The sequence below is a fragment of the Vigna umbellata genome, chromosome 1, assembly GCF_029865625.1.
Source record: "Vigna umbellata cultivar VRB3 chromosome 1, Vumbellata_1.0, whole genome shotgun sequence".
Lineage (NCBI taxonomy): Eukaryota > Viridiplantae > Streptophyta > Magnoliopsida > Fabales > Fabaceae > Vigna > Vigna umbellata.
In genome coordinates, this window is record NC_142165.1 from 68,744,682 (window position 1) to 68,758,466 (window position 13,785).

Consider the following 13,785-nt stretch of genomic DNA (forward strand, 5'->3'; position numbering starts at 1 on the left):
ATGTCACATTGATATTTTTTTTAGAATTTGGATGAAAAAAATCCACTTAGTTAGTGTTATATGACTGGAATAACTTTTTTAAGATAAAAAAATTAAAACAAAATTCTAAAAGATAAAAAGTTAAAACCTTATTGCTTATTTAGGGAGCTTTCACATATATACTTTTGAAAGTTTCGACAATTTTAATAAGAAAAAATTGTAATGAGATGTTGGTGTCAATAATGAATTTCTAGCACTTTTCTTTGTAAAATTTAATTAAAAGTACATTAACTTTCACATGTAAAATATACCTACCTTAGGCATCTCAAATGTACTAATACTAGCATCAATCAAATCATGTAATTTGTTTAGCAAGTGTCAAACGACAATATGATGTGGAATCACGGGTTCCAACGTAGTCTGAAAGTGAATTAGGGCAGAGATACCTACAAAGCAGCCCTACTCAACATATCTCAACTATGAATAAAAAAAATCTCAATTATGAATAAAAAAACATCTCAATTAATAATTCAACATAAAAGCTATGTTCGATTAGTACACACGCGCAAGCGCAAATATACATCAACGCAATTTGGACAAAACAACAACTGAGAACACAACCGGAAAAAACTTCATCGTATTACAGGCATATACCATAGTCCATACATAGATAGAAAGAATTACCCACACATCCACGAAAAACGGTGCGTTACACTGTCGGTGTCAGAAGCTCTGAAACACACACAAAGTGCAAATAAACGATAAATGGAAACTTTGCAATAGCCAAAGTGCGGATCGTGATGTTTGATTCGTAAAGCGACACCCCATCACAGCCCCACTTGCTTTTATGCTCCGGCGGTGCATCACCCTTAATAGATCCTCAGCGTCACCCAATATTACGACGTTCCAGTGTTTGAAATTTGTTTCTCCCGGAAAGATCTCATCTTGGGGAAGATTTTCTATGTTCTGCATTGTTAGTTTGGTTAATCCCTGTAAGTTGTGGCGTTTCATTTCTTCCTCAGAGCTTAAGTTTCGGTTTTTTTACCATCTTTGTGTTTATCTCTCATTGGGAGGGAGTGGATGTATATTTATTTGTTTAATTTTCGGGAACAATTCTTGTTCTGTGTGCTATTTAAAATTTCAATGGATTCATGGGAATTTTTGGGTAGTGATAGATCACTTTTGTTCTTTGATTTGATTTTTGTGATAAGATAGTGACATTTTAAGTGAATGCTTGCCCTCTCATAGCAGCTGGTTGGAGGGGCTAGAAGAGTGGCTGAGAAAGTTTGAGCTTGACCTTGTCATGTTTTGTTTATATTATCACTCATATCAATAGTGATTTTATAAACTGCTGCTTCTTGATTTCCCTTTGTCAATTATGTCATATTTGATGCCTGTATTAACATCTAAATCTGTAACTATTTAAGCATACGCGAATATATACTTCTGCAGATGAATTGGTCTGTGTCTGAATTCTGGGACGTGCTTTGGAATGGCTCTGTATAGAACCAGTGGTGAATTGTTGACCGAGAGAAGGGGCATTATCGATGCAGTTTTCAATTCTTTTGAAAAAAGCGATCATGGCTCTAGAGGTTTACGTCGAGGTCGAAGATTTGGTCGGATTACCAAACACAAGCTTTCACGCTGGATGTTCCTTTTAACTGCACTCATTTCAATACTTCTAACAGTTTATGGTTTGAAAATGTTTTTTCAAGGTGAGGACAGAGACACGCGTCTTTTCTATTGATATTTGTATGATTATATTCAAATAGTTTGCCACTGTCTCTCACGTATCAGAGAAATTTTACATGCTGATTTCTCACTTTTTGTATTTCTTGACAATTTCATTACAGCTAAAATGGAATCCAAGTTCGCAACAATACCCCTTATTCTGCAAGAAGAACGTAACCAACAAGGAAATATTATGGTATCGGATGAGGCAAAGACACCTAAAGAAAATATTGTGGTATCTGATCTTGGAATGGTGCCTAAAGGGAAGCGCCGAAAGCGTAAGACTCATTACCCTGCTCCTTATTTATCTTAAATTTACGTTTTATGAATTTAAAGTCAAATTTCAGTTCTAGCTCTTTGCTCCATTCCCTCCCATTTTTCTAAATGAAGATTTGTTGAGAAATCCTTCTTAGAAAAACCAGTAGTGAAACGATAGTTCAGAAACAACAGATAGTGGATGAATTTGCATATTTACAAGTAAACATCAAGGCCAAATACGGATAGTGAAACATTTCTAGGATAATGGCATATATTATTTTGCTATCACCATCAAGCAAAATAGTTTCTTTGTGCCATGCGAATCATATTCGTTTGACTGGCAGAACTTGATTATAAATCTGGTTGATTTTCTTGTTGTGACATTATGATAGTTACCATTTTCCAAGTGATGTGTTATTGTACATATGTTATTATGTTAGTTGTATTTAAATCTCAAATGCCAATGGGGTTGCTGAGTTAAAATGACAAAAGAAAAAGCCTTTGGGATTTTTCACGGCAAGGTTACATCACTTGCTAATATTTGAATTTGGTGAAGTAAGTCATATGTTCCTCATTTTGCTGACTCAATTAGAAACTAAGTTTTTGCCTCCGAATTCCTTGATTATCAATCCTTCAGATTTTCCTTGTGAAGTTGGATTTCTGGAATCAGTAGAAAGCCTTGTTGAACCCCAAAGTTATGTCAACTCCACATGGTTTTCTCTAGAGTATGTTGACCACGAAGAAAGAACATCCAAAAATCATTTATTTGAACCTCGATTTGGAGGACAACAGACTCTAGAGGAAAGAGAAAATTCATTTTATGCAAAAAATCAGACACTTCATTGTGGTTTTGTCAAAGGGCCACCAGGACATCCAAGCACTGGATTTGATATAAATGAAAAAGATAAGGCATACATGTACAAATGTAAGGTTGCAGTTTCTTCATGCATTTTTGGAAGCTCTGATTTCCTCCGAAGGCCTACAAGTAGACTGGTAATTCTGCAAATTCTTTTAGAATATGTTTTTTGTGTTGTGTAAATTATCCTTGTTAAAAACAAACCAGTATTTAGTCAAGGTTTTCTTTGATCAAATGCTGAAATGTAGCCAAAACTTCAAATTGTTAGTCTAATAAAGTGATGAAAGTTTTAATTATTGGAGCCACAAAAGTAATATGTATGTCAAAGATATTGAGTCACAATCAGATAATTTATGTTGCATGTGTGCTGTTTATCGGCCTCCCCCTGTCCTAGGTTTTGTAGAGTAGTAATAAGCAATGCAGCAAAACAACATAATAAAGAAACTAATAGGAGAGAGAAACTTGTAGAACCTTGTAGAATCGACAGACTTGGATCTCTCTCAAATGAGAAAGTTCGTTCCCCAAATTTTCCATTTGAGTCAAATCTGTTGTATTAGATCGGTTTGGTTTTCTTAAAACATCTCCTTAGTTCATGGTGATAATGGAGTGTATTAGTACAGTCTTTTCTTCAAATTAATATTTCTACAATATTTTCTCTTTTTATTTCATTTGCTAGACTTTTTGCTATGAAGTAGTAGAACCCTGAAACTTAATTATCTACCTAAATTATGTGATTACAATATTTCATTTATAGATTAATCATTAATGCGTACTGTCTTTGATTTATAAAGCATATGGTGAGAATGTTATATATGATTCTTTGCTGCAATGCAGATCAGTCAATATTCAAAGGACAATGTTTGTTTTGTTATGTTCTTGGATGATCAAACACTATCCAAACTTTCATCAGAAGGAAACAGTCCCGATGAGACAGGTCACATTGGCTTGTGGAAAATTGTTGTTGTAAAAAACTTACCATATGAAGACATGAGGAGAACTGGCAAGGTGCCAAAATTTTTATCACATCGCCTCTTCCCAAATTCTAGGTAGTTCTAACAGTCTATTCAAGTATCCAACTGTTCTGGCTTCCCATTCTTCATTTTCATGTTTAAAAACCGTTGCTTGGTAGGTATTCAATTTGGCTTGACAGCAAGATGCGACTCAACTCTGACCCTATGCTGATTATTGAATATTTTTTGTGGCGAAAGAAGGCAGAATATGCCATCTCAAATCACTATGATCGCCACAATGTTTGGGAGGAGGTACTCCAAAATAAGCGCTTAAATAAATACAACCATACAGCAATTGATGAACAGTTTAACTTTTACCTGTCCGATGGCCTCCCCAAGGTTGACCCTTCAAAGTCAAATGATCCTCTTCCGAGTTGTGAGGCTCTTTTCATCTTTGTTTATTGTGAAATATCTGTTTCTTCTCCTTGTGGGTAATAAGATTCCAATTATTGAGTCTTTGACCATGCAGATGTTCCCGAGGGTTCCTTCATAATCAGGGCACATACACCTATGTCAAATTTATTTTCATGTCTTTGGTTCAATGAAGTTGATCGATTTACATCTCGTGATCAACTAAGCTTCGCTTATACTTATTTAAAACTCAGGAGAATGAATCCAGAGAGACCATTTCAGCTATATATGTTCAAGGTGAATTTTTACACGACATTTACTCACACTCACTCAGTGCATGGCCATATAAAGTGAGGGTTATTTCTATGACAATTTATAAAAAGTGTTTTCTGCATAAAACTTTCTGATTCTCTTAATTTTGACCCTTTACAAGTCACGTAGGTTTTTGCAGCCTCGCATACCTAATGGTCATGTTCTATCCTGTTAATTCAGGAACACATCCTTCCTCTCCTTTCCTCCCACTGAAAAAAATAAAAGGAGTGGAATTTTTATTTTGTAAATAACTAAGTTTTTGCTCTATAGTGTTGCTTTAAAGGCATTCATGTGGTAACTATCTGTGCAGGATTGTGAACGCAGAGCATTAGTGAAGCTATTCCGGCACAGGTCACTTCCATCTCTACTAGAGACTGCTTGATCAGTTCCAGATCTTAAAGGTGCCTTTTGTTGCCGCATGATCATGTACTGTTCATTTTGATTGTTTTGAGTGCCATCCTAAGAATATGATTCTATTATTCTTCATATGGTATCACTAACTGTCTTATTTGATGAATTAGTTCACTCTACTAAATAAGACTTGCAGAATTATCTAATCAATTTTGTAATGAGAGAATTCAAGGCATATGAACATGTATGATTGTATCTGTTAGCTGAACTTTGGAACTTGAAGCATCGGCTGAAAGAGGGCAAACCAGTATTGAACAAGTTCAAATTTTTTTGAGGGAAAAAAAAAGCATCTGATGCTTGATACAATACATTTGAGAAATGGTTGAAAATTATGACGCTTTTTTCTTTTTACACCCTCTCATGACCAGAGTGAAACTCAGAATCTTTCAATCTGTAGTCTTTATTTTGAACCTTCCTACTCTGTACGCTCTTGATCTTCTTTCTTACGGAAGCTTCCTCACAAGACATGTGTAATATGTGAAGGGATGCACACTACTCTAAGGGCACAGGTCATTATATTTGACATCCCTTCCAGCTTGACTAGCCTGACAAGACATGTGATGTGTTTTAAGCTGGAGCAAAGAGAGAGGCAAACTCATTACTTGCTGCACAGTGGATTATTATTCTTCTTGGAGCCACGGCTGAAGAGTGATTGCAGGTGCATTTTGTGGCCAAGGATTTTACTCCATTATGGGGTTCAGTGGAAGTTGTTTATGTGGGAAAGGCAAGTTGATCAAGGTTTTTGTTAGTTCAGCTTCCTCCTGTTTAGTGTCTAGTGTGGGGGATGAGGGTGATTTTGCTAACATGTAAGAATACTTTCTTTTTTCTATTTGTGTAAACATGCAACATGTTCTCCTTCCTCTCCCAGTCATAAATAGAGGTTATTGGGTAGTAGTTGCTGGTCATAAAAACTGTAAATTGCCTTTCATTTACTAACATTTTTGGTGAAAGAGAAATCTTCTTTCTGTAATGTGTCTTCAAATCAAAATAAAAAAAATAAAGTTTAAGTGTTTTTATGCCATGTGATTGCTTAGAAAGCGACTTGAAGCTCTGATCTTGTATTTTTATTTTTATATTTAACATTTGCTTGAGTGGACGAGATATTGATTCCAAACTTTGTAGCTATTTTTGTTAATAACATTCCAAATCTGAAGCCGGAAAAGCACACTGGTTATAACGTTGACTCAGTTAATATATTGACATCTTTACATCATTTTAAGGTCTAGAACAGTGGTTATATATATATATATACACACTGTTGGAAGGTTATAGATATACGAGCAAGTGAAAATATATGAACCAAAGTGTACCTTATCCAGAAATAGAAAAGATTTTACAAAATTATAGTAGAAGTAGTTGGTTTGGTAAAGATTGAACGTATTTAGATTTGTTGAGTTCTGAGCTGACCGATATTTATAACACTTTTTAAGGTATTGATTTTCTTACAGGGTTAAAATCTTTTAATAATTTTTTCTATATGTAATAATTCACTTCTAACTCATGACTAATAACTGATAGTTATTCTTTTGAAAAAATCGTACAAGTCATTCAAATTTTCAATGATTCAACCAGGTCACATTAATATTAATAAAATTATTTAATAATATAAATATAAAAAATAATATTACAAAAACATAATGGCATACTTTTATGATACTAAAATTTAAAATAAACTAAGTTTATAGGTTTCTAATATTTACAGCAATACAACAGTTTAAATAAAATACAAGATAAATCATATGTTTGATGCTTAAAAAATTTCGAATATATTAATACGTACGTCTCCGAAGAAATTTCATATTATTTTCAAAAGTTTAAAATATTGTTTAGGTCTTCGTTAGTAATATGCATAGAGAAGAGAATTGTGAATGACGGTTTTAACACGTGAATTATTCAACTAATCGATTTTTAGTTATATATAATTATGATTATGTTAAGAATATCGCTCATGTAAGCTTTTCATAAAATATACTTAAAAGTTTTATAGGAAACTACAAAATATATTTAACTTTTAGAGACAAAAATAGTATAAATATTTTGGGGACGTATTCAATATTTTAAGATATTTACACACATAGGAAAGATAATTAACTGGAAAATATGTGTATTAATTATACTTAAATACAAATTTCAATAATATACATAAAATTATTAATAATAAGACCTTTATATGCTGAATAAAAAAAAATAAAACCGACTAATATTTTAAATCTTTTATTTAGAAATAAATAAAATTTTTATTTATTAGTTTTTTCATGTTGAACCGATTTTTTAGTGGTTTGACACCAGTTCAATACCGGTTTTGGACAACAATCAAATTGCATGAGGGAGCGGTTCTGGCCGGAGAACATGATTATATATATATATATATATATATATATATATATATATATATATATATATATATATATATATATATATATATATATATATATATATTCTATTCATAAAAAAAATATATACAGTGATATTTTATTCAATGTCTTGAAAGGAGTTAAGTGATAATAATTCGTGATAAATGCACGTGTTAAAATGTTAATTATAAACTTATATTTTACTTAGTGTGTTTTAATCCTAAAAACTTGTTAAATGAGTTTAAAATATACAAGTGATTTAATTTATTTCAAAGGTTTGGAAGACTTATATTAAAATGTATCATAATTTTATTTAAAATTTAATTTTTGAGTCTTTTTTTATATAAAATTATTTATTAAATTGTCATAATTAACTTAATTTAATTTTTTAATAGATAATAAGAGCAATATGTTTAATTTTGTTAAGATATTCTTGATCTTAAATGTAAGAACCTAGGGTTAGAGTTGATAGGTGTTTTAAAATAAGAAACTGAGTATTTTAATGTTAAAATAATTCAATAATATAAATAAAATTTGATAAACTCGTTTCATTATCTAAAACACTAAACATCTCTTTAAGACTCTTTCTCTAAGTTTTCTTTCTCATCTCTCTATAACTTCAGACTCCTGAATAATCTGTTTGACTATCAGGAAGTGTCTAAGTGATCACGATGGTGAATCCTTCATTTTATACCGATTAGTTTCCATTATAGAGCAAGTAAGTTTCTACTCATTTTCTTAAATTCGTAGTTTAAGGCACACACGACTATAAGCTTTCTTGCATGTGTCATCCACCTCTCTTTTCTAGTTTCTTGTTGATCAGAGGTCTTAAGGACTCAATTCGATCACAATTCTGTGGTTTGTAGGTGTTTCTAGAGTTCTTTAAGCTTGAAGTAAGGATCGTGCATGTATATAGCTTGGTAGCATCCTATTAAGGTAAGATAAGCTAGTTTTATGCTTAAAATTTGAACTTACAAATTTGATTGAGTTGTTAGGATGATATGAGGATTTAAATGTATTTGAGATAACTGTTTTAGTGTTAATTTTGTGTTTTCATGATTGTAATTAGTTATGTGGTACTTGATGCTGTGTATGATTTTGTTTTGGGTTGGATTTGTTTTGTGAATGTTGTTGTTGTGAAGTTTATTAGTATGAAAATTGATGTAGTTTTGAGAAGAAAGGATTTTGAATGAGTTATTGGTCGTTATTAGTCTAAAAATGAGGTTTTGATATGTGAGACTTTGAATTAAGGGTCAAAAAGGAAAAAACCGAGTTATATGATGTATTTGGTGATCAATTGAAACTTGTTGGAGCCTTAAGTTAGTAGAAATTTGTTATAAAAATGGTTGGTAGTCAATAAGTTGTGTTTTGGATGGTTTTAAGTGCATTTTAGAGGTTTTGAGTAGTGAGTTTTTTAAATTGAATGTCTGAGGCAAAGTGGAGTGCTTAGGGTATGGTTTTGGGTCATTTGTGACTTGTTCAGACCCCTAAGTAGCTAAGTTATGTGCTAAAATTTGTAGAATTGATTGTGGTCTATATAGTGGTGTTTTAGTTGGATTGAGTGAGAATTTCATGGTAAAATAAGTTTAAACATGATTTGAGTTTAGGTATATACTCTTGGATAGGTTAATTGTGGATTAGAATACCAAATGGAAGTAGTAGAAGTTGGTAGAAATGCATAAGATAGGATATGTGAGGTTGAAAGGGTGTTAATTCTGCAAAATTGGTGTTTTGCAAAATTGGTGTCTTGCAGAATTATGCAGAGTGGCTGAGTTAGTATTTGGAGTGTTTTGGCAGTGAGTTTCAGAGGCTAGGCGAGCCAACTTGTTTGGATGGAGAAACTCTTTGTTTGAGCTCTAGTTGAGCGATGAGATCGACTCATTAGGCGAGTTGGTGTTCGTTGGGCACCATGATTTTGGCGCTAGGCGAGTAAGTTTGGGCTTTCTTGGTTGTTTTTTCTTTCTTTTCTCTTCTATGTTTGGATATAAATTGTGTGATGTTTTATTGTATACTCAGTGATATGGTTTGAAATACATGATGGTATGGAATTATGGTTTAAGAGTTTTAAGGAAGAATTCTTAGTAGTGGTATCAAAGTGTTGTTGGTATGAATGTAGAAAGCTCAATCTTCGGGGTTATCCTGACACTCTAATGATCATTCATTCTTAATTAGAGAAGAGTGATGCATGTGGTGAGAGTAGCAGGAGGTCCTAGTCTATGTGCTCCATTATGGCCTACGACGCGGAATAGACCAACCTTATGTGTGTGGTAGGGTGAAACCCATTGACAATGGCTCTGTAGAGCAGTAGAGACCACCGCAAGTGCATAACCCGCCATAGCTCGACATTCATACTATATCTGAATGGTCAAGTCTAGGTAAAAGACATGATTAGGATGTTTGATTAACTTTAGGTGAAATATGATATATGATGCAATCTTAATATACTATGTTGATTCTTTTTATCATTAGCTTACCCTTCTTGTGTGTTTCTTTGTTGGTTGTTATTGTGTGTTGATTTTGTTGACAATGATCATCTAGTGGGGGTGAGTAGAGAGATATGACGTCTTTGTGGAGCAAGCTTTAGATGGAGAAGGCACAAATGCATAGAGACTTTAGAATATATTTATATATTTTCTTTTGGTTGGTTTAGAGAACCCACTTTGTACATAGTTCTGGTTCAGTAACTTGTATAAAATTTAATTTATAGTTATGTTTATATAACTATGATGTGACTTTATGTTTACTGCTTTTAACTCTTCTAGTTTATTGATTATGTGATAATTTTTGTATAGTATGATGAGATGTTACATCAAATAAGTTTTTATTATCTTTACTTTATGAAAAACTTCTAAAACAACTTATATTGGAATTATTGATATCATCCTATAAATTATATATGTATTTGAAAAAAAAAATCTTTTTATATAATTAAGAGTGTTATCATTTTTCCATCCTAAAATTTTTTTAAATTATTTTATTCTGAAAATAAATTCTAATTGAATAATATTTTTAATCCTTACGTTTATTTTTACAATTTCTGTTTTGATTTCACTTGCTAACAAATTTATCGACTCATTTTTTATATTATGTCCAAAGTAATGGGTGTGAATTTCATCATCTTACTTGAGGATACGTTAACTTATGCAATCATTTCAATTAGGCTTAAAAAAATTCATTAGCTTTTTCGTAGATTTTTTCATTGTTTCCACATAAGGTTAAGTTATTCTTACTAAGAATTTTAACAACTGCAATAGTTTTTAACATCTTCCTCCAATATTCTCTATCTCTATTTATTTGATTTTGAATATATTTTTTTTTTATTTTTTATGTGATTTCCAAATCAATTTATGCATTCATGTTAGTAATATGTTCATTTGTTATTTCATGACTATTCACTTAACATTAAGATTTCTCTAAATTTTACTACTAGTTAATTTACTTATATAGGAAACAACATTAAATAATTTGCAACAAAAAAATACTCCATCCAAATATCTAGAATAAAATAGTCATTTCCTTTCGTTTTTTCTCAATTAGGAAATATTTTAATATAATTTGGTCAAAAGAAGTGTCTAGAATATTTATATTTTAGAAAATCTATAAGTAGTTTTAATAAGCCCATTTGATGGGAAAAAGGGTCAAAAGTTATAACAATTTAGTAGAAAGTAATAACACAATGAAAATTCAGTTCCCCTTCTTATGAGAATCTACGAGGAGTACCAAAAATAGAATCTAAAGCACAAAGAGACACCAATGATTTTTAATGTGTAAAACCCCTCAAAACAAGGGTAAAAACTACGAGTCGTCCAAACCAAAGAAAAATCCATTATGATTAATAATAGGGTACAAAAGAGTCTCCAACAAATACACCAAATGATGTTTTTGGCCAACTAAACCAACTAAGCACAAATGCTTACAAATGTGAACAAAGAAGATGAAAATTTTTCAAGACAAAGCTACTAATGCGAAGCTATTTTCTCCCAAATTAGACATCCGATTGACGATCCGAACAATCAGAATGAAGAACCATACGTTTGAAACCCATTGTCCAAAAATCAGCCCGATTCAACGGTGACAGACTTCACAACAACGAAAACACCAATGCAGACTTTGTGTTATGCGGGAAAGACTTTCTCCCTTCCTTTCTCTCTCACTTGGATTTTCTCTCTATTCAAATGACTCTTATTTACCCTACTATTTGGGCCTATTCTCCATATGGGAAAGTAGTCCAATAACCCAACAAATCTCCCCCTCATGACTATGTGGAGATATCCGCCAAACCGAAGATCTCACAACAAACTTCAAACTTCTTGGCAATGTCTTGGTCATCATATTAGCACCATCATGATTTTTATGAACTTTAGCTAACTTCAAAAGCTTAGCATCCAAACCATCATGTATCCAATGATACCTTACATCAACAATATGTTTGAATTTAGAATGAAAAGTTGGATTCTTACCAAGATGGATAACACTTTGACTGTCACAATACAAAAAGTATTTACCTTGCAAAAAACCAAGCTCTTAAAAGAATTTCTTCACCCATAACAACACTTTACGCACTTCACTAAGTGCAATGAATTCTGCTTCAGTAGTAGATAACGCGACACATTTTTGCAACTTTGATTACAAAACCAAGGCTCCCCCTTCAAACTGAACCAAATAGCCTGAAGTGGACTTTCTAGAATCAATGTCTCTAGCCATAGCTGAATCTGAGAACCCACCAATGTAGGCTTATCACCTCCAAAACAAATCCTTAAACCACTAGTACCACGAAGATACCTCAAAATCTGTTTCACAACATTTCGATGCTCTCTATCTGGATTTGACAGAAATCTACTGATTGTACCAACAACATGTGCAATATCAGACCTTGTACACACCATTGCATACATCAAACTATCCACAACAAAAGCATAAGGAACTTTGCTCATATTTATCTTCTCAACTTCATTTGAAGGACTTTGTTTAACACTAAGTTTAAAATGAACGGCAAGAGGAGTACTTATAGCTTTACCATTTTCCATTTGAAATCTTTGCAACACCACTGAATGTAGTGCTCCTATGATAGCCAAAGTTTCTTCTCTTTTCAATCATGAGTGATACTTATACCAAGAATATTTTTAGCAGCTCCCATGTCTTTCATGGAAAATGACTCGCCTAATTCCTTCTTCAACTTGTCAGTTTTGGATACATATTTCCCAACAATAAGCATGTCATCAACATACGACAACATGATAATGAAATCATTCTTAAAGAATTTCTTTACAAAAGCACAATGGTCAGAAGTAGTCTTCTTGTAACCTTGCTCACACATAACAAACTCAAACTTCTTATACCATTTCCTTGGAGCTTGTTTCAAATCATATAGGCTTTTTCGTAACCTACACACATAGTCTCCCTTGCCTTAAACAAGAAAACCATCAGGTTGCTTCATGTAAATCTCTTCCTCCAAATCACCATGTAGGAAAGTTGTCTTCACATCCATCTGCTCAACCTCCAAATCGAAAGTAACAACTAAACTTAACATAGTTCTGATGGATGTCATCCCCACCATAGGTAAGAAAATCTCATGAAGTCAACACCCTTTCTTTGTTTGAAGCCTTTCACCATTAATCTGGCTTTGTATCTTAGAGATGTAGAATTGCTCTCTTGTTTCACCCTAAAAATCTACATGTTCTCTAAGGCTCTCATACCCTTAGGCAACTTCACCAAGTCATAAGTATGATTATCATGTAGAGATTTCATCTCATCCTTCATTCTATCTAACTAACCGAATTTGCCTGATGTAGAGGAAATTAAGAAGGGTGTAAGTAATTATATAACCTACGGAAAAATGGACTAGTCCAACCAATCTTGCTTGCACAATGGAAAGAGCTACTGGTTTATCTCTCCATCGAATCAAATTAGCCAAAGGTGTAAGTTCATCAGCCCATGCCAAAGTTTCAATCAATTCCTGCCAATATCCGCGCTAAGAAACTAAGAACATAAATCCAATAGCCCAAACAAGATGTCCAAACAAGAACATCCATGCCCAGACTGATAAACTATTCATACCGAAAGGGTTATATCCATTGATAAGTTGTGAAAAGTTCACCATTTTTGCTTTTCTTCACTCTCAATGGCCTCTTCATAACATATAGGTTCTGCCTCATCAATCAACATCACATACTTATTGGCATAGTATTTCTTAGAAGGTTATTTTGGCCTATTAGATCTTTTGGGTTGAACTTGAGGTAGCTTAGGTACATCACCAAGACTCTTATCTTGTGATACATCATGTTCCTTTTCATCAACATTTTCAATATAGGAACATCCAAGCCATTTTCAATCTATTGATTATCAATATCACCATGTTGCTCATCATCATGAACATCAATATTCGAATCATTAACAAACAATCGAATTGGATCAACATCAACCACATTACCATCTTCTTTAGGTGTAGACTTCTCCTTCTTATCAATGTCTTGTATGGTTTGATCTTCCATGAATTGCACATCACGACTTCTAACAACTTCCT

General features: G+C 32.8%; 1 protein-coding gene across 4 annotated transcripts; it reads left to right on the forward strand.

The window, feature by feature from the left end:
* The first annotated feature begins 544 nt into the window (after positions 1-544).
* LOC124837110 (transmembrane protein (DUF616)) lies at positions 545-5,929 on the forward strand. 4 transcript variants are annotated; one of them, XM_088104116.1, is made up of 9 exons: positions 545-971; positions 1,432-1,694; positions 1,833-1,988; positions 2,606-2,961; positions 3,659-3,870; positions 3,954-4,210; positions 4,304-4,482; positions 4,808-4,923; positions 5,392-5,929. In XM_088104116.1, exons 2-8 carry the CDS (start codon positions 1,472-1,474, stop codon positions 4,877-4,879), a joined length of 1,455 nt encoding a protein of 484 aa, XP_087960242.1. In that variant the 5' UTR covers positions 545-971; positions 1,432-1,471; the 3' UTR covers positions 4,880-4,923; positions 5,392-5,929. The 4 variants fall into 4 exon arrangements, with proteins under 4 accessions (XP_087960242.1, XP_087960241.1, XP_087960240.1 ...); XM_088104115.1 differs by having other exon boundaries at positions 4,808-4,898; XM_088104114.1 differs by having other exon boundaries at positions 1,407-1,694; positions 4,808-5,929.
* The last annotated feature ends 7,856 nt before the right edge of the window (positions 5,930-13,785 follow it).

Coding starts and splice junctions, on each gene's coding strand:
- LOC124837110 (XM_088104114.1), top strand. CDS start 1,472: ATGGCTCTGTATAGAACCAGTGGTGAATTGTTGACCGAGAGAAGGGGC. Junction 2,962..3,658: donor GAAGGCCTACAAGTAGACTG/GTAATTCTGCAA, acceptor GCTGCAATGCAG/ATCAGTCAATATTCAAAGGA. Junction 4,211..4,303: donor AAATGATCCTCTTCCGAGTT/GTGAGGCTCTTT, acceptor TTGACCATGCAG/ATGTTCCCGAGGGTTCCTTC.